At 37.5% G+C, this 25190-nt stretch overlaps 1 protein-coding gene across 1 annotated transcript in view; it reads left to right on the plus strand.

Moving 5' to 3' along the window:
- The window catches only part of SMYD5 (SMYD family member 5), a 323990-nt gene that overhangs the window by 80818 nt on the left and 217982 nt on the right, over positions 1 to 25190 (plus strand). Inside the window, exons 6-8 of the mRNA XM_044064454.1 lie at positions 2904 to 3008; positions 15564 to 15626; positions 22812 to 22882. Coding sequence (XP_043920389.1) covers positions 2904 to 3008; positions 15564 to 15626; positions 22812 to 22882 — 239 coding nt within the window. The remainder of the gene's footprint in view (positions 1 to 2903; positions 3009 to 15563; positions 15627 to 22811; positions 22883 to 25190) is intronic.

Consider the following 25190-nt stretch of genomic DNA (forward strand, 5'->3'; position numbering starts at 1 on the left):
TGCTTCAAGTCTCTGTCCTGGATTACTGATGGAAGAAAAAAAAAAAAAAGCCTTTGGTCTCCACTGTTGCACCTTCCCTGGCACAAGCAAAGAAAAAAAGTTGCTGAAGGAGTCTTTAACGGTTTGATCAGCTTCTAATTTGCATTGGTGATTGGTGGGTTACTGCTTGTTGTTCCTTAGTCCACCCATTTTGTTCCCAAGTCCTATTGCTGTAACCTTCCAAGCCATCAAAGACTATGAACAGGCACATCCTCTATGGCTGTGGGATGGGCACTCTTAGTGGGGAAAGGAGAGCCACTAATGTCTGTGTCAGAGGGAGAGGGCAGATGAAGGGTCTTCGTTTGGTCAAGATGAGGATGTGTAAGCTGGATTCAGTGTACCCAAGGGTAAGACTTTGTTCAGGGAGTGTGAGTTTAGTGAGAAAAACTTCCAGTCTCCTGTTTCTGTTTCCATTGTAAGGGAAGATGTACTGAGATTTGCCAAGGAACTTTTTTCTGCATTTTCTCTGCTTTAAGAATCTTCAAACGAGAAAAAGAAAGGAGTTCCTTCTCATTCTAACACCATTTTTCAATCGGAACAGCAATCATTGCATGGGAAAGGGATTTAGTTGAGGTTTTCTTTTTCCCAGCATTTGCATTGACCTCGGACTTCATGCTGAAGAAATTTCTTTCACTGACATTGTATCTTGCATGAAGAGGTATTTCAATCCTGTAGCTCAGAAAATGTGTTGTGATTTGTTATGGATACAGATGCTGAAAGCTGCACCTAGCCATCTTGTATTGCCTGCTTTAGAATATATTTTTCCTATTGCATCTAGGCTTCCTGATGATCAGCCTCCTGCTCCCAAGAGGTCTGACAAGGTTTATATAAAGTGCCCCAGACAAAGTACCTGGTTTCTTATCATAAAGCAGACACAGCAGTCATTTCTTTCTAAATCTGCTGCTGCTAGGCAGATCTAAAAACAATGGATAAATTGGGGAAAATATATTTTCTGTAACTTTCATAATTTTAAACTGCCAAGTTCATGTGTTAAAAGTTTTGGTCTCTGTTGAGAATATGCAGAATTTAATGATTAACTTTCCTTCTTCTAAGGTAAAGAATTTATTAAATGCTTCTGTAACAGCTGTTTCTCAGGTGGCTAAGTATATTTTAAAGTGTGCTTATGATGCTACTGATTCTTCTAGATTTGCTGCTTCTGGATCAGTTTTGAAGAGATTTGCTTGCCTTTGTTCTCAAAATCTTCCCGATGATAAATTTGAGAGTTTAAATTCTTCCTTGGATAAAGGGACTCTTGTTTGGCTGTTGGTGCTTAAGAAGTATAGTGAAAGGGGAAGACCAGATCAAGACTTCACTCAGAATTTTCAACCCCTTTTTTTTCAGACCAAGTATTAATTTTCGCTCCTTCTCCGCCCCCTTTTCCAATAAACAGAGCAAGGAGACCATAATCAGGGTTTTAAAATGGTGGAAAAGATGCTAAAAGGGGAAAAAGCTTCCTAAAAACAAGGACAGTCCTCCTGGTCAGCATAACTATTAAAAAGCAGGTGAGAGAACTTGGAATGTGCAAGTGAAAAAAAATTCTAGTTGGTGCCACTGAAAGAACAGGACATTTTTTAGGCCCCAGCTGCCTCTGGTTCTTGAATATTCACATGAGTTACTGTCTGTTGGTTTGTCGTACGCCATCTCTTCTATCAAGGCAGATTTGTCACCTGTTTCTGCTTGTCTGCCCTTAGAACCCTGCTTTCTAATAAATCTCCCATTATACAGTTTTTGAAAAGGATCATCCACCTAGAAAACAGATGGCTCATTCTTGTGATATCAATTTTGTGCTTGATAAGCTTACTCTGTCTCCATTTTAACCAGTTCATTAGGCTGAATTGAGGTTAACATAGAAAACTGTGTTGCTCATTGTTCTGACATCTACTAGGTGATTATCTGAGTTAAAACCACATATTGTAAGTCAGTCCTACCTCATTTTTCACAAGGTCAGGGTTTATATGATGGCAAATTCTTCCTATATGCCTAAAATTATCTTGAGTTTACTTTGACAGACTATTAATCTCCCAGTCTTCTTTCCTGAACCAAAGAAGGGAGAGAGGATTCTTCAGTGTCTGGATATACACACGCAGCTCAGGTACTACCTAGACAAAACTCAACATTTCAGGAAAGCTGACCAGATATTTGACTCCTATGAAGGTAAGAAAAAAAAAGACAACCAGTGACAAAGTTGTCTATTTCTAGATGGTTGTTTCCTTTTATTACTTTTTATACTACCTGCAATAATCCACTTCCAGGGAGGGGTACAGCCCATTACACAAGAACATTGGCTGCTTTGGTGGCTTTGTGGAAAGGAGTGGACTCTAGAAGTTTTCTAGAGGAAGCATCTTGCTCCTCTGTACATACTACTTTGTGGGTGTGTATCTGTGTGTCTTTCTTTTTGCTCCCCTTCTGTCATAACTTGACAGACATTCCAGTGCCCTATGTCCTTCACTGGATCTACTGGCTAGTCAGTTACCTTTAGTCCAATCCCCACAATTATTTGTTAATGTATGTTACTTAGTGTCTGTTCATGTACATTAGTGAATCTCTGTTTAAAATTGTTTGTAATATGTTGGAGTTTTTCTCTTGGGGCATCTGCTGAAAAGAGGTTCTTCACTAAACTCTGTAAACAAAAGCAAGATAAGGTAAAATAAAATAAAATTAGGAAGTAACACGTGCCTTCCTCTTCTGGGTGCATTTTTTTTTCTCTGCTGTGATATAGGTACTAGACCATTAATTATTGGTTCATTGTGGAAGTCTGCAACTGATCTAATCTAACCAAGATGTAAAACAGGCTATAACATCATAAAAAGTTTTCTGAACATACCCTTTAACGAATTACGTGTATTTGTTTTCCTCTTTCCTAGGCAAAAGACAAGGGCTGGTGGCAGAATCTCTTTTCACAGTTCTGTAGCAGAACTGCGAATGAAGATGAAGAAATAGCTCACAAGCTTCTTGGAGATAAATTCAAAGTAAGTTATTTCCCTTTTAGAAGATATTCCTGTGTGTGTGTGTGTGTGTGTGTGTGTGTGTGTGTGTGTGTGTGTGTGTGTGTGTGTGTGTGTGTGTGCATATACACGCATGCATACTGTAGAGGTGGTACAGTCATGCAAAACTGTCGACAGAACAAGACCCAGTGTATGTAGTGTCTCTGATACTTTTAAACACAATGTTTCACATAAGGTTGTATGCTATTATCATTTTGCTGTGTGTTATACAAAGTTGCATAATATTGTCATGATGCAGTTTGTCTTCTAACAATAAATCATGGATGTAGTGGCTGAAACGTGGACCTTTGCATCCCAGTCTACCCATGTAAATAAAACCAAATAACAGTGTCAGTAGTACAATGGGTAGTACACTCGCCTTTAGTGCACAGGGCTGTGGGTTCTATTCCCATCCCAGTTAGACTGATTGCTGACACTGCTGTGCAGCATAATGGGGTGCTGCACTTCTGAATGTACCGTCGTTTGGATGAGAGCTTAAACTGACACATCTGCTTGAGTTGATGGTAGCTCAGGTGGTGCAAAAGATCCCACAGCACCTACCAAAAAGAGCAGGGGTCCTTTATATGCAAAAATAACTCTTATTTACAACATATTTACATATGTACAAATATACAGATAAAGAAATTTGTTTACATATGTTCATAATTTTCTTTACAATCCTAGTAAATTGTCATCCCTATTAGAGCCCCCACTTATTTGGCCATAACCACCATCTGATTGTACTTATAACGTTTGTTAAAATCCATTTACCATTAAATATAATTTCATTTTATTCTTTCATTAAATATAACCCATGTGACATAAAATAACTTTCAGTTCTTTTTTATCAGTTCTTTTAATATATTCTTTACTTATAATATCCATGCTTATTCATATCCATGTTTGTTTTATCTACTTCTTTTATATGTTCAAAAAATATAAATGTATTCCATCACATTTTTTTATATTTCCTTTTACTGGCAACTTGTGTATTACCAGTCTCCACACAAAAAAAAAACATCTTGACATTTTGTTTTCTGTTTACCCCATTTGCTTTTTACTTTTATAGCTTTAATTTTTTCATCTGTTAAATTTTCCCATGGTTTTATATAGTAATGGTTTATTACATTCTTGTAAAGAAAAAACACAAAAGTCTCTGTCTTACTGCACTCTACATACCTCAAACAGTGACATATCTTTAGATGAGGATATATTGCACTAGATTACTTCAACAATCATACTTTCCTATATTTTTCTGTATCATCAGTTTTTATTTTCTATAAAGATATTTTTTCTCTAACATTGTATTTTTTCATTTATACACTCTTCTTTTTTGCTCTCTTCTACCATACTCCAAAATGTATCATGCTTACATTTATATAGTTTCACTACTAATCTCTCATATATTTCATTTATCTACTTTAACATTTTGTACAAGTTTAATGAAGCAGAATATACCACTGGGTTTATTAACCCTAAAACTCTTTCCTTTTTGTTTACATACAAAACTCCTCTTCACTGGGTTTAATCTAGAACTGCATGTAAATAAAAAAATCTGCAATAATTTCCTTTTCAAATACTGTTGGCAGCACAGATGCACTTTCCAAGTATACCATTTTACCCATCAGTACTGAATTTATCAAGTAAGCCATTTTTTCTGAATGATAATTGATATGTTCTACGGAAAAGACAGGTTTGTTTTATTTCTACTGTTTCCATTGAATTCTGCTTACATCTTTATTCCCAAATTTTATACCTGACACAGAAATTTCATTTATTGTAAAATATATACCCCTATCTCTGCTACATCACCTAAATCTTTACTTTTCACTTTATTTAAAGCCATCCCTATCACTTCTAAACACTCGTGTGAATTATGACTTCTTTTATCCAATTTTTTTGCAGTTATTATAATGCTATCTGCATGCGTTAACAGAACTGGAATTCTTAACTCTTCAGGTGTTGTGTACCCCACCTCCTTCATTTTGTAAATTATTTCACATACTCTCACATTCATAACTAATGCAAAGTGTATACAACATATTGGGCATCTCTGTGTTACACTACTCTTCCTGTGTGTGTACCTGTTGGCTTAACCAGTCCCTTAAAAGTATTTTTACTTTATTAGTGTACGTTGACATATATAATTTCCTAACTTTCTCACTTATATTACAGCCTTTCATTATTGCCCATAAGATTTCATGTCCACATGCATCAAATTACTTATTAATCTTCTGTTATCATGAGTTCCACTTCTTTTCTATTCATAGTATCATCCACAATTTCTCTGTCATTAATAATTCTTGACAGCCCTTCCACTTTAGACCATATATACTGTCTTGCATAATATTTTCCATTTTAGTTTCATATCTCTCTTGTATTTTCATACAGATATTGCAATCATTACTCATTACTATCGGTCTCCAGTTTTTTAATTGTCATCTATCTTTCTTCTTCCATATGAATTTAAGTATTCCACTACGTAATTCTTTATAGGGGTGGTCTTCTCCCATCACCTCTAGACTTTCGGACATTGGCCAAAACATTATCCACTTCTATAGTGCCTTTTTTTAGGCATTGCCAAAAAGATAAAACTTAAAACATAACAAAAGCTTCTCAAGACAAGCTGAAGGTGCGACTGTTCAAAGCTAGGAAACTCAACAAGAAATTGCACTCCCTGGAAGCTCTCCTCACCCTGGAGAATGCTGACGTCTGTGCAGTTACTGAAACAAGGTTCAAAGCCATGGAAAGCACTCTAGCAATGCATGGCTATAATGTCTTTCATATATTCCAACCACCCAGTGAACATGAAAGAGCAAAAGGTAGAGGTGTTATCCACATAAAGGATAAGCAAACCTCAGGGGTGGTCAAACAAGATGACATGCTTGAGCTAGTCCATATCTGACTAACCATGGGAAAAATCCATTACTGTATTCTTGCTAGCTATAGGTCCCCCACTATGAACCAGGAAATCCATACATCATACCTGAAGTTACTAGATTTTCTCACCATCCAGCCCAATACCCCACTCATGGATGATTTTAACTACTCCATTAATTGAGAGGCATACATGACCACTAATATGCAGGCCCAAAGATTTCATGACTTTGTAAATTCAAATGCCTTGGAGCAGTTAGTCTGCACTTCCACTAGGGGGACAAATATCCTAGATCTGGTTTTCACAAGTATGGGTGAGTGCAGTCTTAAGGGCATCACCCAACAATGTGTAGAATTAATTGTAGATGGCATCACCTATACTCACCTAGAAGACTAAGCAGATCTGCTGGCTGATAAATTCAGCTCAGATTCACCTCCCCCGTCACCCCCAGTTTTTCCCTCCAAAATACCGTCCACCACTCCACTTCCAATTATCACCAAAGAACAGGTTGCCTCTGAGTTCTCTAAAACTAAAAACATGGCTTCACTGGGGCCTGACAGTATACTAAGTTGCCTCTTAAACAGCTTAAAATCAGGACTTATCAGGCCCATTAGGATCTCTGTTTAACCACAGCCTCCAGACTGGCTTTTTCCCAATAGAATGGAGGACAGCAACAGTCATCCCTCTGCATAAAGGGGGACCTTCTACTGACCCAGGAAATTACAGACCCATAAGTTTGACTAGTCTTGTATGCAGTGCCATGGAAAGAATAGTCATGGACCTGATAAATTATGACATGAGACCTCCAAATACTGGACCTGACCCACTTAGACTTTGTCAAGGGCAGGTCATACCTACTGAATCTGGTGGATTTCTTTGAGAAAATCACTAAGGCCATGAATGAGGGTAGAACAGGACTTACTGCTTACCTCGACCTGGCCAAGGCACTTGACACAATTCTCCACTTGGTTATTATAAATAAACTCACAAAACTAGGCATCCCTTTGTCACTGGATGGATAGCCAGTTGGCTCTCAGACAGGGCACATGGTTAAAATGGGTGAATCCAGTTCCAGCAAGAGGCCAGTTACTAGCGGAGTGCCACAGGGCTTAGTACTGGGATCACTCCTTTTCAGAATGTTCTTCTCTGAAGGCAAGGCTAATGCGGAAGGCCTTTGGATGATCAAGCTTGCTGACGACTGTAAGACTATAAGCTGGGGCAATCACTGAATCCCCCAGTGACATAGATATCCTTCAGGAGGGTGTTGATTAGACAAATAATTGGTGCCAGAACCATGGCCTAAAACTTAAATGCAAAAAAAATGCATTATCATACCCTTTGGGAAGTCAAATACCCCTGCAAATTACATAATCAGTAGCACACCCCTTAGAGTAGACTCCGAGATAAGAGATCTAGGTACACAGATAGTAGTCTGAACTTTGACAGTTGTGTGTCCACAGTAGTGATTAAATCTTTTTATGTGGTACAACTTATAAGTAAAGGTATGGCATCCAGATCCAAAGAAATTGTAGTCCCACTGTACTCTGCTCTCATTAGACCAATAATACCATTTGGCATGTACTTGACTAGGTACTTAGAGCAGGTGGAGTTCTCAGAGGCTCCTCACAAAGAAAATAGAGGGTATAATCAACATTAACTTTGCGGATAGACTAAAAGCCCTATTCATTTACTGTCTCCTACCGACTATTAAAGGGTGACCTATACCTTGCCTACATGATACTCATAAATCCAGCCTTGATGGAGCTGCTACACATCCACAAGTCTAACAGCACAAGGAGTCACCCCATCTAGGGATCTAAACTTAGTGATTCAAACAAAACATGCGGTAGAAACAGATATGTGTCTCAGAGATTTGCCCTTCTTTGGAACAAGCTTCCTATTCACATTAAGCAGAGCCCTTCCCCAGCCCTCTTCAAATGCAGTTTGAATCAATGGATGGAGAATTGCAAATTCACACCTGATGTAGTGCCTATGTCCTTTATGGATGGGGCAGTCTGTAAGATACTCAGTGCACAGGCACAAATCCATGCTATCATGTTGCTTGTAGGGGCCATATATTGAGTAAAATTGTATTGGCAAGGCTTGTAAGGACACTTGAGCCCGTTAGCCTAGTAATCTCCTGTGTGCCTGTTCATCACATGTATTACACCGCTCCAAAATCCCTATTCTTCTTACTGTGTTTTTACTACTTTTCACATTTACAGAAAGAACTTCATTTTCCCTTTTCCTTAGATTCATGGTTTCATAAGTTCATAGCCAATTACTTGGATAGCTTTCTTAATAGGCCATTCTATGCATAGCCAATTTCCCTCCAAACAGTGAGTACTAAACACTGTACCTTGTGTCTGTGAGTCAAACACCTTAATCGTTATGCAAAACAACAAAAGCCAGTCCAATAATGTATAAAAAAATTATTCTCTAGCGCCTCGGCCACAGTAAGCCTTCAAGGAGTAACACATGACACATTTACAAGAATTTATATAGCATCAACTATTAACTTCAATCAAACAATTTAACAATTAATTCATTAAAATCAATAAAATACATTAAAAACAGAATTAAAAAGTGCATTTGCAACAAAATTAAAGCACATTTCCAACAAAATTAAATTAAATGTGATACGTTAACAGCAACTATTTTGAAACAGGTTTTTGTGAATGAGTTAAATGACAATTTGGTGAAGAATGCTCTTTTAAAGAAGGAAACTATTTTTATTTTAAAGTATGAAACTTTAATCCCTAAAGGTTTGAGTACAGAGTGCTGTTGGAAAAGTATTTAATTTAATTTTGTTGGAAATGCACTTTAATTTTGTTGGAAATGCACTTTAACTTTGTTGCAAATGCACTTTAATTTTGTTTGTAATGTATTTTATTGATTTTAATGAATTAATTGTTAAATTGTTTGAAGTTAATAGTTGATGCTATATAAATTCTTGTAAATGTGCCATGTGTTACTCCTTGAAGGCTTACTGTGGCCGAGGCGCTAGAGAATAAATTTTTTATACATTATTGGACTGGCTTTTGTTGTTTTGCACCATGGTATAGTTTATTGTTTCCTACTTGTTGTCGTTTACCTTAACCATTATACCAGCCCCCAGTCAGCTGTATGTATATTTTTTCATCCATTCCTTTCTTATTTATTTTGTACATACCCATTTAAATTTTCTTTTACCCTTTTACCAACATAATTCTTTTTTTTCTTTTACTACCTCCCAATTTGTCTTCATCACTTATTGCGGAACCTTCTTCTGTCTGCTTTATTTTTTCTCGTCATTTCTACTACTATTAAACTTTTGTTCATTTTATTCTTTCTTTTTCCTTACTCTTATTTTCATTTTTGCAATCCATCCATAAATGTCCAATTTTGTTTCATTTTTAATATTTCAGTTCACATTTTTTGCATCATGTTCCATTTCCCCACAAATGTAACACTTTTTGTGAATTACTTATCAAATGTCCTTTTCCACAAAAACAAAAAAAAAACTGTTTTGGGTTATCCCCAGTATTTTATGACTCCCCAGTTCCTTCCACTTGTATCATGCTTGGTATATTTATATATTTTTTTCTCTTTTAACACAATATTGCAATCCCATCCACCAATCCGTAAGCCACTTTTGTCATAAATGTTTGCAGTGTCTAGTAGTAATTTACATAAAGTTTTCAAACGTCCTTTCAACATCTCTTTCCACATGTGTTAGAAACTGTACATGAATTTTCTCTTTTTGTTTCCCTGTTAAATGCTTTTATTACATAAAGATTCTATGGAGTACAGTGTTTAATTTTTCATATTCTCCAAGAAAAGTTTTATAATGTTACAAAATGTCTCTGTTAATAGGAATAAATGCTGTTAGCTCATGTACTTTTACACCCAAAGGAGCTATTAAATTGTCCCACACTTCATAAGTGTCCATTTCTTTGTCATCTTTACTTTGAATCTGTACCACGTACTTCCATTTTTCATTTTCCACATTATTTTCTGCTACCCACTTTTGCCTTCTTTTACTTTCTCTGCATATGTTTTCTGTTCCTTCTCGCCACTGTTCTTCAGAATTGTCTCTTCATGCTCCTTTTGTATTTTCTCCATAATGACCGCCCCCTCCCCCCCAGGAAACATCTCCTTCACTTTCTGGCTCACTCTTCTTAACCATTTCTTTAAGTAAATCATCCCGCAACCCTTCCGGCTAGAGAATTGTAATTATACATCCATCATTTGTTGACTCAACTCCATGAAACAGATGTCTTTCAAACATCTCCTCAGAATCCAGCATACACTTTCCACTCTCGATATTTGCTTTCTCCTCCATTTGTCCTGCCACTCTACCTCCTCCTCTCTCCATCTGCCTTCCTGTTTCTCCAGGCCACCTCTACTTGGAACTGAAGCAAAAAGTGCTCCTGTAATGAAGTATACAAGTCATATTTTTCACATTTACATATTTACAATATTTACATATTTTAACATCATTCAGTACATTGATATTCCTATTTTAAGTATTCCTACCTTTAACCTACAACGAAAACCATATTTTGTCCAATATTTTTGTCGAAGTCCATTTTCCGTTGTATTTGATTTCATTAAGGCTTTCATTCCATATGACACATGAAACATAAAATACGATTCTGTCCATTTCATTTGCTTCATTCTTGGCTCTAGTCCTGTAAAACCCATACTCTGTCATGTCCATGTTTAATATTTCAAAATTTAAATAAGTTTAATCAAATCATGTTTACGTACTACTTTCAACAATTTTTGAATTCTCTCACATTTAAAAAAATATGTTCTGTAGTTTCCAATTCTTTACATTTATTACATATTGTATTCTGTTTTCTCTTGTATGGCATTTTTACCCTCACTGGTAATTTTCATATGGACAAGCTTCACAAAAAAATCATTTCATTCTTTAATTTCTTTATAATTTTTGAATCTCATCATTATTGCTTATTCCTGACTTCTTCCATGGATCCACCAAATAAAAAACTCTCAATGTTAACATGCCATTATTATCTATTCTTTCCAATCACATTCTTCTTTTTAATTTCCACAATACAATTTTGCTGTAAAATTCTTTCATTTTTTCATTAAAAACACTTTTACTTCTTTTTTCATTTCCATTTCTTCCCAAGTTTCTCTACGTTTACAATACATTTGTTTCTATCAAGTTTCTATTTTTTTCATTATTCCTTTTAGTACTTTATACAGACATAAAGCTGCTGCATGCACAATTGGGTTAATCAACTCCAGTCCCCTTTTTTCATCTTTCATATCCAAAAAAAAATCTGCATAATTTCTTTTTCAAGTTTCATTTGTATTATGAAACATTTGCTTTTATAAGGTATTGTTATTATGGTGTTTATTAAATGTGTTGTGTGTGAACCTATGTCTTCCAGAATGTAATCACATCTTAGATTTCTTTTATTTTTTTCCCATTGTTTATGTCTGTATTCTGTACTTCCAAATGCTATTCCTAAAATATCTGTACTGTTATTATTTTCCACACCCCTATACTACCGCCATACCCAAATCTTTTACATTTCTCTCTATTTATGCTTAAACCAGTTTCCTTCAACCGTGTACTTAATTTTCCATTCATTTTTTCCATGCTGGCTTTATTTTTTGCTATTGCTACAATTTATTACCAGTGTTGGTAACTGTATTTCCTCCATCACTCTTTATCCTCCCTTACTTGACATTTTATTCATAGATTCATAGATTATTACTAGGCTAGCTGCCCTCATGGACCATTTTTAAGCCTAGCCAATTACCCTCTTTGAGAATCAAACCCTGCACCTTGTGCTTCTAAGGTAAACACCTTAACTGTTACGCCACATAGTCTTTATAGGTTCATAGATTAGTACTAAGCTAACTGCCTTTGCAAGCCATTTTAAGCCTAGCCAATTATTCCTTGTGAGACTCAAACCCTGCACCTTGTGTTTGTAAGGTGAACACCTTAACCATTAGGCTACCCTCCCAACCAATCATTTCCATTACTACTTTGTTCATGATTATAGCAAAGATCATACTGCTTGCAGGACATCCTTGTTTTATACCACACTCTATTTTCAAGTTATCCCCAATCCAACCATTTACATTCAGCCTTACATAATTCTTTTCATATATTGATTTATTCTAATATTTTTCACTTATGTTATATGCTTGTAAAATAGCCCATAATGCTTTATACTGAATATTATCATATGCCTTACTAACATCCGGTCATGGTTTTGTTTCCACTTTTCTTACATTATTTTTCACAGTAAGTCTTGACTCCCCTTTTCTCCTAAACAAATTCTGATCAAGTAGTCTTTCTGTTTTACATTGCAATCTTTTAGTTACTATTCTTATGAAAATTTAGTCTGTGTTATTCAGTGTAATTGGTCTCTAAATTTTTATTTCATCTTTATCTCCTTTCCTTAATATAAATTTTATCACAGCTGTACACATTTCTTTATACTTAATTCCTTTTTCTAGCCATTCCTTCATTACTTCTATAAACGCCATTTTTGCCAGTCATGCATCTCTTTATACGTACTGTTTTCAATTCTGTCCAAACCTGTAGCTGAATTAACATTAATATCTTTCAAGATCTCATTCAACTCGTTTGTTTCTCTCTAAATATTCGTTATCTTCCTTGTTTAATTTTCGCCATTGTAAGGTTGTTCTATGGTAACTTATTTTTTACTATATAAATCTGATAAATATTCTTTAATTATTTTGTATATTTCTTGTTTTTTAACTTTTCCCTTGTTTATTTTTTAATTATCTCAACTTTCCTTTTACTGTCATACACAAGTATGGTGCTTCCTTGTAAACATTATTATTGCTTATACAGTAATTTATTAACCTTATCCTGATTTCTTCTCTGTAATTCTTTTTTTTTGCTTAAAACAAAGTTTTCTTTTCTATTAAATCTTTAAATATTTTTGACTTAATATTTTATGTTCCATTTTTTCTTTTCTATGCATTCTAAAAATACTTTTTTGTATTTCTTTTTAAATTGAATCCACCAAATTGTTCATTTTTCATTAAAAAAATCATACCATTATTCTGTTGCCATGATTTTATAATTTCTTTTTTTCTGATTCTAACTTTTTTTTTTTTTTTTTACTCTTTTTATACTTTTTCCTATTTTAATATACTCATCATTTTTATGAATTTTTAACCAAATCACCACATGATCAGAAAACCCAGTATATTTAATTCCTTTTTGTGGATTTTTGTAAACATTATATCAAAAACTAATCAATCTCTGTCGTAATTTTTATTTCTTTTGTAAGTCCAGCGTTTATTTTCCCATATTTTTATTTTCTACACTCATTTTAGCATCACGACTATGCTTTTTATTTCTCAAATTACAATTAAACCCCCCGTCATTAATATGTCCATATTAGTACAGATATAATTAGGTATACTTTTAAGCATTGTTTCTTTTGGTTACATATGCATGTAAAGCTGTTGGTGTATACACATATTTTGTTCCATCTTGTTTCCACTATTATTATTCGGCTCAGTTCTACTATTGTAATTTCTAATATTTTTATATTTCCTTAGCATAATATATACATGCACCTGAGCACGTTTCTTTGCCTGTGTTCCAAATAACATTACCATTCCAAAATTTTTCTGTTTGCAACTTTTCTTCTGTTAATATTCTAAGGTTTTCTAGCACTATTACTTGAGCATCTAGTGCAGCACACCATTGTAAAATATTAATTCTTCATTTAACATTCTTCATACTGTTCACATTCAAAGCTTTTCAGCTGTATTGAATACTTATTAAAATAATTTTATCCCTTACTTTTATTTTCTTTAACCATTATATTTTTATATTTTCTTTTTCTTTCCCTAACCCTCTTTCCTGTTGAATCTGTCTTGCCTTTTATTGTCTGCCACTCTGACTCTTCCCCATTTGTTTCCACTTTCTTTTTCCTTCTCTGTCTTTCCCCTTAAATTTAATTACAATTTGTATATTTTTTCTTGTGTGCTCTTGTACAATATTTTCTAAATCTTTTTTCTTATATAATTTTGTCTTCATTTTCATTTTCTTGTATTTCTGCCTCACATTCTGACCATGAATGCCCTGTATTACCACATTTCATGCATTTCACTTCATGTTTCTTTGCTTTGTGGTCTGTCTGACCATATAAATAACATCTTTTTTGTCACATTCATGTTTATGGAAAAAGTGATCATTTAATTAATAACAAGTCTTTAATTGTCCTCTGTACGTTACAAAACCTCTATTGCCATGCGCATTAAAAATACTAGGTATGTGCATTGCATTGTCATTTTCTATTTTCAAAATTAAGCCACATTCCCAACCCCCAGTCCATAATTCTCTTTCATCATACATTTTAGTAGTATCCAACACTTTTTTACATATTGTTAACAAATACTCACTCAGTTCTTTTGCTTCCACTTCATTTCTAAACTGAACCAAAATTATTTTGTTTGCCTGAAAAAGGCTTGTAGCACATATTCTGACCATTGAAAGTCTGCTTTCTTTTTTCATAGGCCCCCAAAAAGTTTTCCATGCCCTGACCAGTTTCCAAAAGCAAGCCACAAAAAGTTTTTTTTAATTAAAATGAAAGCTATTACCTCTTCAGCTTTTACTGCCAAAGGTGCAGTAACATTGTCCCATACCTCATATCTGTCCAGGCCTTTTTCTTTTTTACTGCTCACCCGAACAACCTTTTTTTCTTTAGTTCCTTAATTTCTGTCTTCTCCTTAATTCCTTCTTCCACTATTTGAGTATAGGACTTTTTTCTTGGAACCTTTTCCTTCTCCTTTTCTCCCTCTTCTAGTCTTTCCATAATGTCACTCCATGATACAGCACCTCCACTTTCCGGCTCACTCTGGTTAGTTAGCTCTTCCAGATATACTCATCCTGCAACCCTCCTGACTGGAGGGTTGAAATAGCACATTTCTTCTTCAGATTGTACCACTTCAAACAGGTTTTTCTAGAATTTTTTTTCTGAATCCAGCTCCAGCACTACATTTAGTTCCATCTCCTTCCCGATCTCCTCACCATCAGCAAACAACATTTTCTCTCTCCCACATCACCTGAAAATAATTCTGGTAGCGATTCTACCTTTTTTTTCTCTCAATTTTCAACAAACTACACTTCCAAAATGCTTTGACTCAGCAGCCATGTTTTCTCCCTGTTCCTCTAGGCCACCTCTGCTCCTGGAGCAAGAACAGGAAGTCAGGATTTGTAACAAACAAACTCCTCCTTACTACCAAGAGTAGGAGAAGTTCCCAGATGCCCTGGCCAGATTTCTTCTAGTACTATAAATATTACCTCCAGTCTCCCTTGAAAGGGGGCTACTAGCCTAGTGGGACTAACACATTCAAAGGATAAAATAAATAAAATAGGGAAGGAAACCCAGTTTGGTGATAGGTAAGTGAAATAACTAAGAGAAAGCAGATTGTTGCATTTACAGAGAAATTTTTTTGAGTGAGAAGGCAGTGATTACAAACTGCTGAATGAGGTACCTTCAGATGTACTATTGTAGTGAGTTTTTTCACAACTTTGTTTTAGGTGGATTTGCAACCAATAGTACTGCATTTGATTTTCATGTATAGCTGTTTGAGTGGAACAGTTTACGTTAATGTGCAGTATTATCTTGTTTGTTTTTTTAAAATAGGGGCAGTTGGAGCTTTTGCGGGGACTGTTTTCTGCAGCACTTTATGATGACCGTGTCAGCAAAGTGAGTAACTTTCTCCAGTGGTTATGTTCACAAGAATCAAAATTACAGGTTTGTTGTGTTGTCTGTGTAGTTAATCCATGTTGGCTTGGATCAGAATGAACAGTTTAAAAAATATTGATTTTAGCCATATGGATGTAGATGTAAATATATTATAGCGTGTTTTTCCAAGAAGTGGCTGTCTTCTTTGCAAGGAACAGTTGTAGGTCTTGCACCAAGTTGAGCAGGGTACTGACATAACTTCACATATTCAGCTTTGTTCTTCAAGCGTATAACTCCACTTGCAGTGTGGTTGTGGTAAGTGAATTGCAGTGCCAGCTAGTAGTTGTAATACTGAGTAAAAGCCAGAAAACATTTTGTGACTTAACACCGAGGTTTGTTCATAGGTTCATAGGTTCATACTAGGCTATCTGCCCTAGTGCATTTATAAGCCTAGCCAGAGTGTGTGGCTTTCACCACCCCTTAGGATGAGAATACTATACCCATTAGTTTGCTGTGCCTCTGTCCAGCAGTGACACAGAGATGATTCCCGGGGTAAACCTACGATCTCCCATCCACTCGTCAAGATTTCTCTTGAACAGAGTCAGTGAGGGGCTCTGCCTCACATGGACTGGGATTCTGTTCCATAGTGTAGGAAATCTCTGGGTGATGAATCTGTCCCTCCAGCACTTTCCTATTTATATCCGTGTTGAGGTTTAAGTCTCTTGCTCTCATGGCTCTGGTGGATTTGGATTTTTTGAGGTGGAGCATGTCCATTAATTCCGGGTTGGACATGGCCTTGTATGTCAGGCACAGATCACCTCTGAGCAGACGGTATGCGACTGAATAGAGCTGGAGTTTCTTCAGTCGGACAGCGTATGACATATGTTTGAGCCCCTTTATCCTTTTGGTGAGGAACTTTTGGGGTCTTTCCAACTGCTGCAGGTGTCGGGTAAGGTACATTCCGAATGGGGCGTTGTACTCAATCATTGGTCTGATAAGTGAAGAGTACAGGGGTACAATGACCTCTCCTGATCTGGATGTGAATCCCTTCATGATCAGGTGGGCAATGTAGAAGGTCTTCCTAACCACTTTGGCAATGTGAGTGTCAAAAGAGAGGTTACTGTCAACTTGGGTCCCCAGGTCCCTGATAACGTCTTCCGTGTTTAATGGATTACCACCTATGTGGTAATTAGGGGTTACCTTGTTTTTCCCAAAGGGTATGACTATACATTTTTTGGCATTTAGCTTAAGGCCATGGCTCTGGCACCAGTTATCCATTTCTGTGAGACCTCTCTGGAGGATGTCTGTGTCTGATGGAGCGTCAATTATGGTGCCCAGTTTGCAGTCATCTGCAAATTTTGTCAGCCGCAATCCTCCAATGTTTGCCTGCACTTCAGAAAAATAAATGCCGAACAAGAGGGGGCCCAGGACTGAGCCCTGTGGGACACCGCTCATGACCGGCTTAGAGTCTGACATGGCACCAGCAACTCTAACCCTGTGGGTTCTGTCCTTGGGCCAGTTTGCAACCCATCTTGTGACATATGGGTTTACATCTAAGCTGGTGAGCTTTTCTATGATGCCCGAGTGGGGTATTGTGTCGAACGCTTTTGCTAGGTCAAGGTAGGCTGTGTGAACTGCCTTACCCTCATCAATAGCCTTAGTGACTGTTTCGAAAAAGTCGACCAAGTTCAAGAGGCAGGATCTGCCCTTGACAAAGCCAAATTGGGTAGGATCCAGTGTCTGTAGGTCCCCAATGTCTTTATTTATGAGTTCCATTATGATCCTCTCCATAGCTTTGCAGACAAGGCTCATCAAGCTTATGGGGCAGTAATTTCCAGGGTCCGTAGAAGCACCGCCTTTGTGGAGTGGGACCACAGTTGCCGTGACGCCATTCTTTGGTACGTATCCTGTAGTAAGGCTAAGATTAAACAGCAGCCTTATGTGTGGGTTTAGTTCCTCATTGAGTTCGTGTAGCACACAGCCGGGGACACCGTCCGGTCCCATTGATGCTGTGATTTTTGCTTTAGAGAGAGCAGCTCTCACCTGGGCATCTGAGATGTTTGGGAGGCTAGACTCTGGTGGGATAGATATTTCTCCTTTTGGGGGGGGGGAGAAATTTGCACTGAACCTGTCTGCCAGTATGTTGGCAATGTCTGTGGGTTCAGTGATTTTTGTATCATTTTGGACTAATTCTGAGCATATCTGGGAGTTTCCACCCAGGTTTCTAACATAGCTAAAGAAGGCCTTATGATTGTCTTTTGTGTCATTAGCGATTTTTCTCTCAAAGTTGGCCTTGAATGATTTTATGAGTGATCGTAGTTTTTTGTTAGTAGTGATCAGAGATGCCTTCCCTTTTAGGGATTTTGCTCTGTCATTGTAGTTGGTAATGTGTGATAAAAGTGCAGGTGTTCAAATGTATGAAAGTAAGGCATAATGCAAATATGCAGTGAGTATGTAAGCAGTGCTGCTGCCGTGGTAGAGAGCAGTACCTACTGTCTGTAAAATATTTATAGATATTTGTCTATAAATACAGATATAAATTTATATATGTGTTTACATAGATGTATATGTGAGTGTATGTATGTCTCTCATATACACACATGCACTTTGTTTTCTTGACTGTGTGATCTCACGAACCAGGTTCAGCCCTGCAGTGTTCACCCTCACTACGCTCGGCCTCCCTTCACTCCCCTACCCACCCCCCCATACAATTTTCGTTATACCTAGCCATCCTATACAACCAACTCCCCTTCCTGCTTCACTAACCTACACCACATTAACATCCCTCTCCTCCCTCCCACAGCTCAACTCACTTCCCATCTTTCTCCCACATACACCACACCAACTAGTTAATACATTTACCTATCCAATCACTCGCATAGAACCTTACACCACACCCCTCCTTCCTAAAAACACTATACCTAACATGCCTTTCTTTACCAAAATACTCCTTCTCATACCTCCCTTACTCCTCTTCTACTCCCTTTCCTCCTACAACTTTCTTCTTATTACACTGCACTCTAGTCCCAAAATCACTCATGAAAAGCAACCAATACATCCTCAGCATACCTTCTATATCTGCTCTTCAGTCTTTTCTTTGGATACTTCTCTCCCAAAAATTAAACTTCCCCCACCTCATACCATCACATCACTACGCAAAATAAAGTACTTAAACTACAAGCTGTACTGTTTCCCAAAATCTCTACTAGAATCTGGTGATATAGACCCAAATCCAGGCCCCAACTCCAATCCCCATCCAACCCTGGCAGTATTCCATGCTCTAATGTTTCACCTCCCCTCATAAAGCATGTTTCTATTTACTGCATGAATACCAGGAGTGTAGTTAGTAAAATCAGCAAATTTCATGCCTGGATGGCCAACTACACCCCTGACATTGTCTCCATGACTGACACCTAGCTTAAACCACCTAACCTTGACTGTGATATCCTCCCCCAAGGGTACAACATTCTAAGACTAGACCATCTTAAAAAAAAACAAAAAAACAAAAGGGGGGGCTAGCCATTGTCTACTCAGACCACCTTAGTCTCACTAGACTCAACAAACCCACTCCTTCCTTCTCACCTGCTGAATTGCTGTTAGCTAATCTGAAGCTCAACAACTTCTCAACCATCACCATGGCTGCTATATATATATTCCCCAGGCAACAACATCACCGTACTATAAAATATTCTCTCATACCTTTCCCAGCACATACATAATGAGACCATCCTTCTTGGGGATGTTAACATAAACTGGTTAAATCTACAGGCCCCTAACTCTACTACTAAGTATTAACTTATATGGCTTTACACAACTAGTCTCAGCACCCACCCACACAAACAGATCCCATACTCCTAGTACTCTATTAGACTGGATTTTAATTTCTGATCCCTTAAAGTACCATAACCCCGAAACCCTATCCAACTCTCTAAGTGATCACTCCCCCATAAAAGTGCTAAGATACACACCTCAGTTGTCTAAGCCACATAAATACATCACTTGCCGTAAACTAGCTAACTTTTGCCCTGCAACTTTTAATGACGGCCTCTCCAGAATCAACTGGTTACTCCTAACATTATTCCCCTTAGAAGAAGCTATCTACTACTTTAATTCCTGAACACCCACAATCCACTTGCTCTTCTCTGTACACTCAGAATTGGATCTAATTCAGCCCCATGGTTAACATTTGACACCCGCACAATAATGAAAAATAGAGACAGGACATGGAAACTATGGCTATAAACTAAACTTCCTTCCCACTTGATAAAATATAAAGAACTCAGAAACCTGGCTAAAAACACAGCACATTATTAAAGACAAAGAAGGACTACTACCTCAGCCCCCCAGTCGCTCAAAGTCCAATCCCAAAAATTCTGTAACTCAATAAATCAAATTCTACACCCAGGTCACCCTTCTCCCCCCAACCCATACCCTAATAACACCTCTGTAGAAACTGCCACCATTTTTAACACCTACTTCAGTGAATCCATATCAAAGATGGTAAACCCTATCCCCTCTCCTATTTGCTCAAGAGTACTCAACACCCCCTACCTAAATTCTTTCTCCCACCAACTATATTAAGTCTGTACTCTCCAAACTTAAACCCTGCTCCTTTTCTGCTGATAATCTCCTACCCTGTTTCCTACAAATAGCTGCTGAATCCAATGCAATCCCTGTATCTATCTTAATAAACTGCTCCATCTCTGAATCAAAAGTCCCATCTATTTGGAAAGAATTCTATACATTACCCATACACAAAGGAGGTATTTGTAATGAAATTTCCAACTTTAGACCAATTGCCATACTCTCCTCTCTCAAAATATTAGAAAAATGCATTCACAAGCTAGTCATGCAACACCTAATACAGGAAAACTTACTCACTCCAACCCAGCATGGCTTTCGCCCACAACACAGCACAACTACTGCCCTACTATCCTTCATCCATACTATCTCTCTGGCAAGAGACAATAATAAACTTGTCTCCTGTCTTTTCCTCGACCTCTCTAAAGCCTTTGATACTGTCTCCCACTCTCTTCTGCTAAACAAACTGTCTAACCTCAACTTCTCCACTGCCACCATTGACTGGTTTTCCAGCTCTCTTTCTGAGCGTAAGCAATTGGTGACGTAGCTGTCAGCACTCTCCCCTCCTCTCCCAGTAAAGATGGGTGTCCCACAAGGATCCATCCTTGGCCCACTACTCACATCTTCACTAATCTTCTGTATACCTCCTGCCCCCAGTCATCCCTCATACAGTATGCAGATGAGTCTACAGTCATCACCATCACAGACACTCCTTCACAGCTTATCTCTGCTACCCAAGAATCCTTCAACTCCGTAGAAACCTGGCTCTCTCAAAATCAGCTTATTCTTAACCCTAAAAAACTAAACTTCTTTTTCTTCCCAAAAACCTCACCCACCTCAAAACTAACTTTTCTATACTATCCGTAGATAACGCCTCCATCACTGTTGAAAACAGCACAAAACTTCTAGGAGTCATAATTGATAACCAGCTTAAATTTGATATGCATGTAACAACTGTATCAAAAAAAACACTTCAAAACTTTGGGCTACTCTATCGAAACAAAAAGTTCCTCACTACCAAAGCGAAAATTACCCTCTTGCATGCCTACCTCCTACCTAGCCTACTCTACAGCTCCCAAAATCTTACAAATCTAAACTGTACATTATGAGCCAAGATAAAGACAACTTATAACAAGGTAGCTAGATTTCCAGCACAACATACCTACAAATCTCACCATTGTCTTGCCCTAAAACACCTAAACTGGCTTGAGTTACCCCATCAATTCCCTGTCTCCCAACTCCTCATAGTGCACTCAGTCCTCTACCAGAAATCTTACTGTTCCAGTATATCTCTTCTCATTTCTTATTATAACCCCACCAAGCCACTACGCAGCTGTCACCAAGACTTGCTACAAATACACAAATCCAACGACAAAATCGGTCAAAACCTCTATAGCTACCATGCTTCTATATCTTTGAGCAAACTCCCACTAGAAATCAGGTCCCTTAAAAATATAAATCAATTCAAAGCTGCAGCAAGAGATTGTCCAACATCTCAGTGGTCCTGCCCCTGTATACAGCCTCCTTAAACCCTAGACAATCCAACTATAACCCTTGTGTATCTCTACTTCCATGTCTTTTATATTATAAATGTCTCCAACCAGGATATTTTACTGCTACTGTGTAGCACTATAACAGGCGTAAAAGAAACTGTGATTTATATGATTTGTTTGACTTATGTTGGCTATCTTTTGTAGTGAGGTTCTGAAAATTGTATTTCTCTAATTGCGTCTGTACTGATTATTCTCAGTATAACCTATTTTTAATCAATTGTCTTTCATTTTAAAACTTAATGTGATGTTGTGGAGCTTTTCTCCCCGGGCCTCTGCTGAAAAAGGGCTACTCAGTCAGACAATCCCGGTCAACAAATGTAAAATAAATAAAATAAATAAATCATTCATATATCCTGCATTAAGAGCAGTTAAGGGAAGGTTACTCGGTATAACTTTTCCAAGTGACTGTCCAACTGCCTCTTGTTTTTAAGCCTAAGAGTTATTCTTTCAGACAGTTTCTGTAATGACTTCTAACAAGAAAGTGAGATAACCCTCAGTCCACACTTTCAGGAAAGCATTACCTAATAGGGACCATTTTGGTAAAGGCTATTCATGGGTAAAACTACCTTTACCACTCCATGGCTCATCAGAATTTGTTCTTTGCTTGCTACAATGTTTTGATTTTTATCCTGCTATACAAGTGAATGTAGTTATGTGAGGTACTCACCATGATAACTGTGAGTAAGGTGCAGAAACATGTTCACAGGTTGCCTCTGTATTTATTCCAGAGCAGTAAGGTAGGCAAAATATTCATTTTTTTTGTCAGTAAAAATGGAAGAAAGATAACTGGTGTCATATCTGCCACAACTGATGGGGGACAGTCTCAGGATGGTTGGGTTAAAAAAAGCTGAACTGGTCCCAACACCTGGCAATATATATTGTGCTTTTCTGGGTCATGCTGCAGAGAAACCATACTTATGAGTTCCTCTTGTGGTAAGTATGTCAGATTATCGTCAATAATTCCTTGTAGCACTTTGTGGCCTGAAATACTAATTTTCTTGTGATTGTTGTAATTTGGAAAAAAAAGGATTTACACCAGTGTCTTAATGAAATAAAACTTTTAATTTTGCAGTGGTTCACACCAGAAGGCTTCAGGGCACTGTTTGCATTAGTTGGAACTAATGGCCAAGGTGTGGGAACAAGGTAAGCAGCACAACCTGTCGTCTTCCTGTGAAATCTGCAGTTGTGTTTAGGGCGGGAGCAATTTTTGTAGTCTGTTATCACTATTGGAAGATGTTCGACAAGTCACACGATTAAAGTACTTTATCACTGGGCTGACACTTTTTTTGTGATTACATTTTTAAAGGAATAAAGAAATATAACTGAAGCCACTTTTAACTATTCAAGTTCACAGTTCTGTATGTAATCAAAAGAAGCAATAACCATTTTATATCGTACTGGGCTACATTTTCTGTAGCATTAAATAGCATAGTGGTATAACTATGCATTGTATAAGAACAAACTAGAAGATGAGTGTTGTACAGTGTTTAGAAGCTTTGAAGGCTTTATTTACATGTTCTAGTGTTTAAGGAGAAAAAAATTAACTGCAGAACCATTTTTTAGGAAACCGTATGCCTGAGCTGCCTGATGTGGCAGCAGTAAACCCTCTTCATTCTGATGTACTTGCAACATACTGCAACTGAATAAAATGCAGCATGTTCAGTTGTAGTAAGAAACTAAATGAAAGGAAAGTTCTTTTTACAGGATAGTGGTAACAAGTCTGTCATGTTTTTAGTTGCTCTAAAGTTGTGCCTCTTAGTTGCTTTTGAGGTTTACTCATAAATAATGCCAGGAAACAGAATTGGGTGTGGAAAGAAGTGGAAGCAATTTGCTTCTGTAATATTTTTATCTGTTATATTTCCTTTGAGTTTCCAGCTCGAGAGAGAGGCTTGAAAATGTGGCTGTGATTTTGAATGCATATACATGCAGGCTAGATGTCTGAATGAGAGGGAGAGAGGAGGAGGAGATGAACTAATGCCTGTGATGTTAATGTGTCCTTTTCATTGTTAATCAGTACATTATCCTGCTTATATTTGGTTTAGGATTTGCAGATTCTGAATTGCATTATGACTTAAAACAGTGCAGCATTATAAGTAGGACACTCTCTCACACACACACACACACACACACACACACACACACACACACACACACACACACACACACACACACACACACACCACCCATGTCCACATTGAAAACTATCTGTATATGTCAGGATAGCTTAGATTAATGGAAGACAGAGAAATAGCAACTCCAGACTTAACAGTAACCCTGAAGTGCCATCCACTGGTCGCAGCAGTATATCTGAAGGCATCTGGACACAAAATGTAGATTATTATGTTAGAAAATGTTTTGTAGCAGAGGAAAGAAACATTTGTTTACATCGGACTGCTTAAGACCATAAAGCAGAATTGTATGAGCACTAGCAGTTGTGTTTGCATAAAAGTATGATTTTTACAAAACATTTTAAGGTACCATAATTTTAACTAGTAAACGTTATGTAAAACAGTGTCCAGGAATTGTGGTACCACTTGATGTGATGCACCTCAAAAAAGTTGTTTTTCTTTCAGCTTTTCCCGGTTAGGGGTCGCCGCAGTGGAACTCCGGTCCGCTAATGATTGGCAGTCAATTTTTATGATGCCGAGGTGCCAGCCCGACGCCCAGCCTTCAATGAAGGGACACCCGTTCATGCATGTCTTTCAAATGCCACTCAACCGCGGGGAGAACATGCATACTCCACACAGAAGGCGATCCAGCCGAGAATCAAATGGGAGAACCTCTTGCTGTGAGGCGACAATGCTACCGCTGCACCATCACGGCTTCACCTCTGAGGTATTTCTTTAAAACTGTTGCAAGTTATCTCAAGAAATACCTTGAATTGTATATTAGCACATATAATTGTACTGTGAAAGTTATAGTCTTAGACTTTGACCTAGGATCCCTAGAATTTAATTTCAGATGAAGCTGTAATATTTCTCCATATACCACTGCTTTGAATAGCTCATCTCTCTGATACTGGCCTTTGCTCGTTGTTTTAGCCATCTGCTCACTATTGGTATCTGATCCATGTGCAGTGCTTTTGGTTAGAATCCTCAGTTTGGCTTAGATGTGGATTTGTTGCTGTATTTCCCTTTTCAGAAGACTGAAAAGTGTGCTAAATGGATTAACTGAAATAAGCATTTTTCTCAGAAAGGTTTTCATGCTAAATGTGTTCTTTGCTTGGGGTCTGAGCCTGACATAGGTAGCTGTCCCCACTCTGTACGGTTAAACCCAAAGGCACTCAAGTGGAAAGTAAAATCTCTCCAGGATTGCCTCAATCAGAAAACGTCATGCGAGCTGCTTAAGAAAGCAAAGGTGCTAGCCAAGTCTTCCTTTGACACCATTAACAGTAGAAGCTTTTAAAGAAGTATTCAAAAGAGGGGGAATACCAGGAAACTGATGTCCCATC

This window comes from Protopterus annectens, chromosome 2.part2, assembly GCF_019279795.1.
Source record: "Protopterus annectens isolate FY-2018-M chromosome 2.part2, PAN1.0, whole genome shotgun sequence".
Classification (NCBI taxonomy): domain Eukaryota; kingdom Metazoa; phylum Chordata; order Ceratodontiformes; family Protopteridae; genus Protopterus; species Protopterus annectens.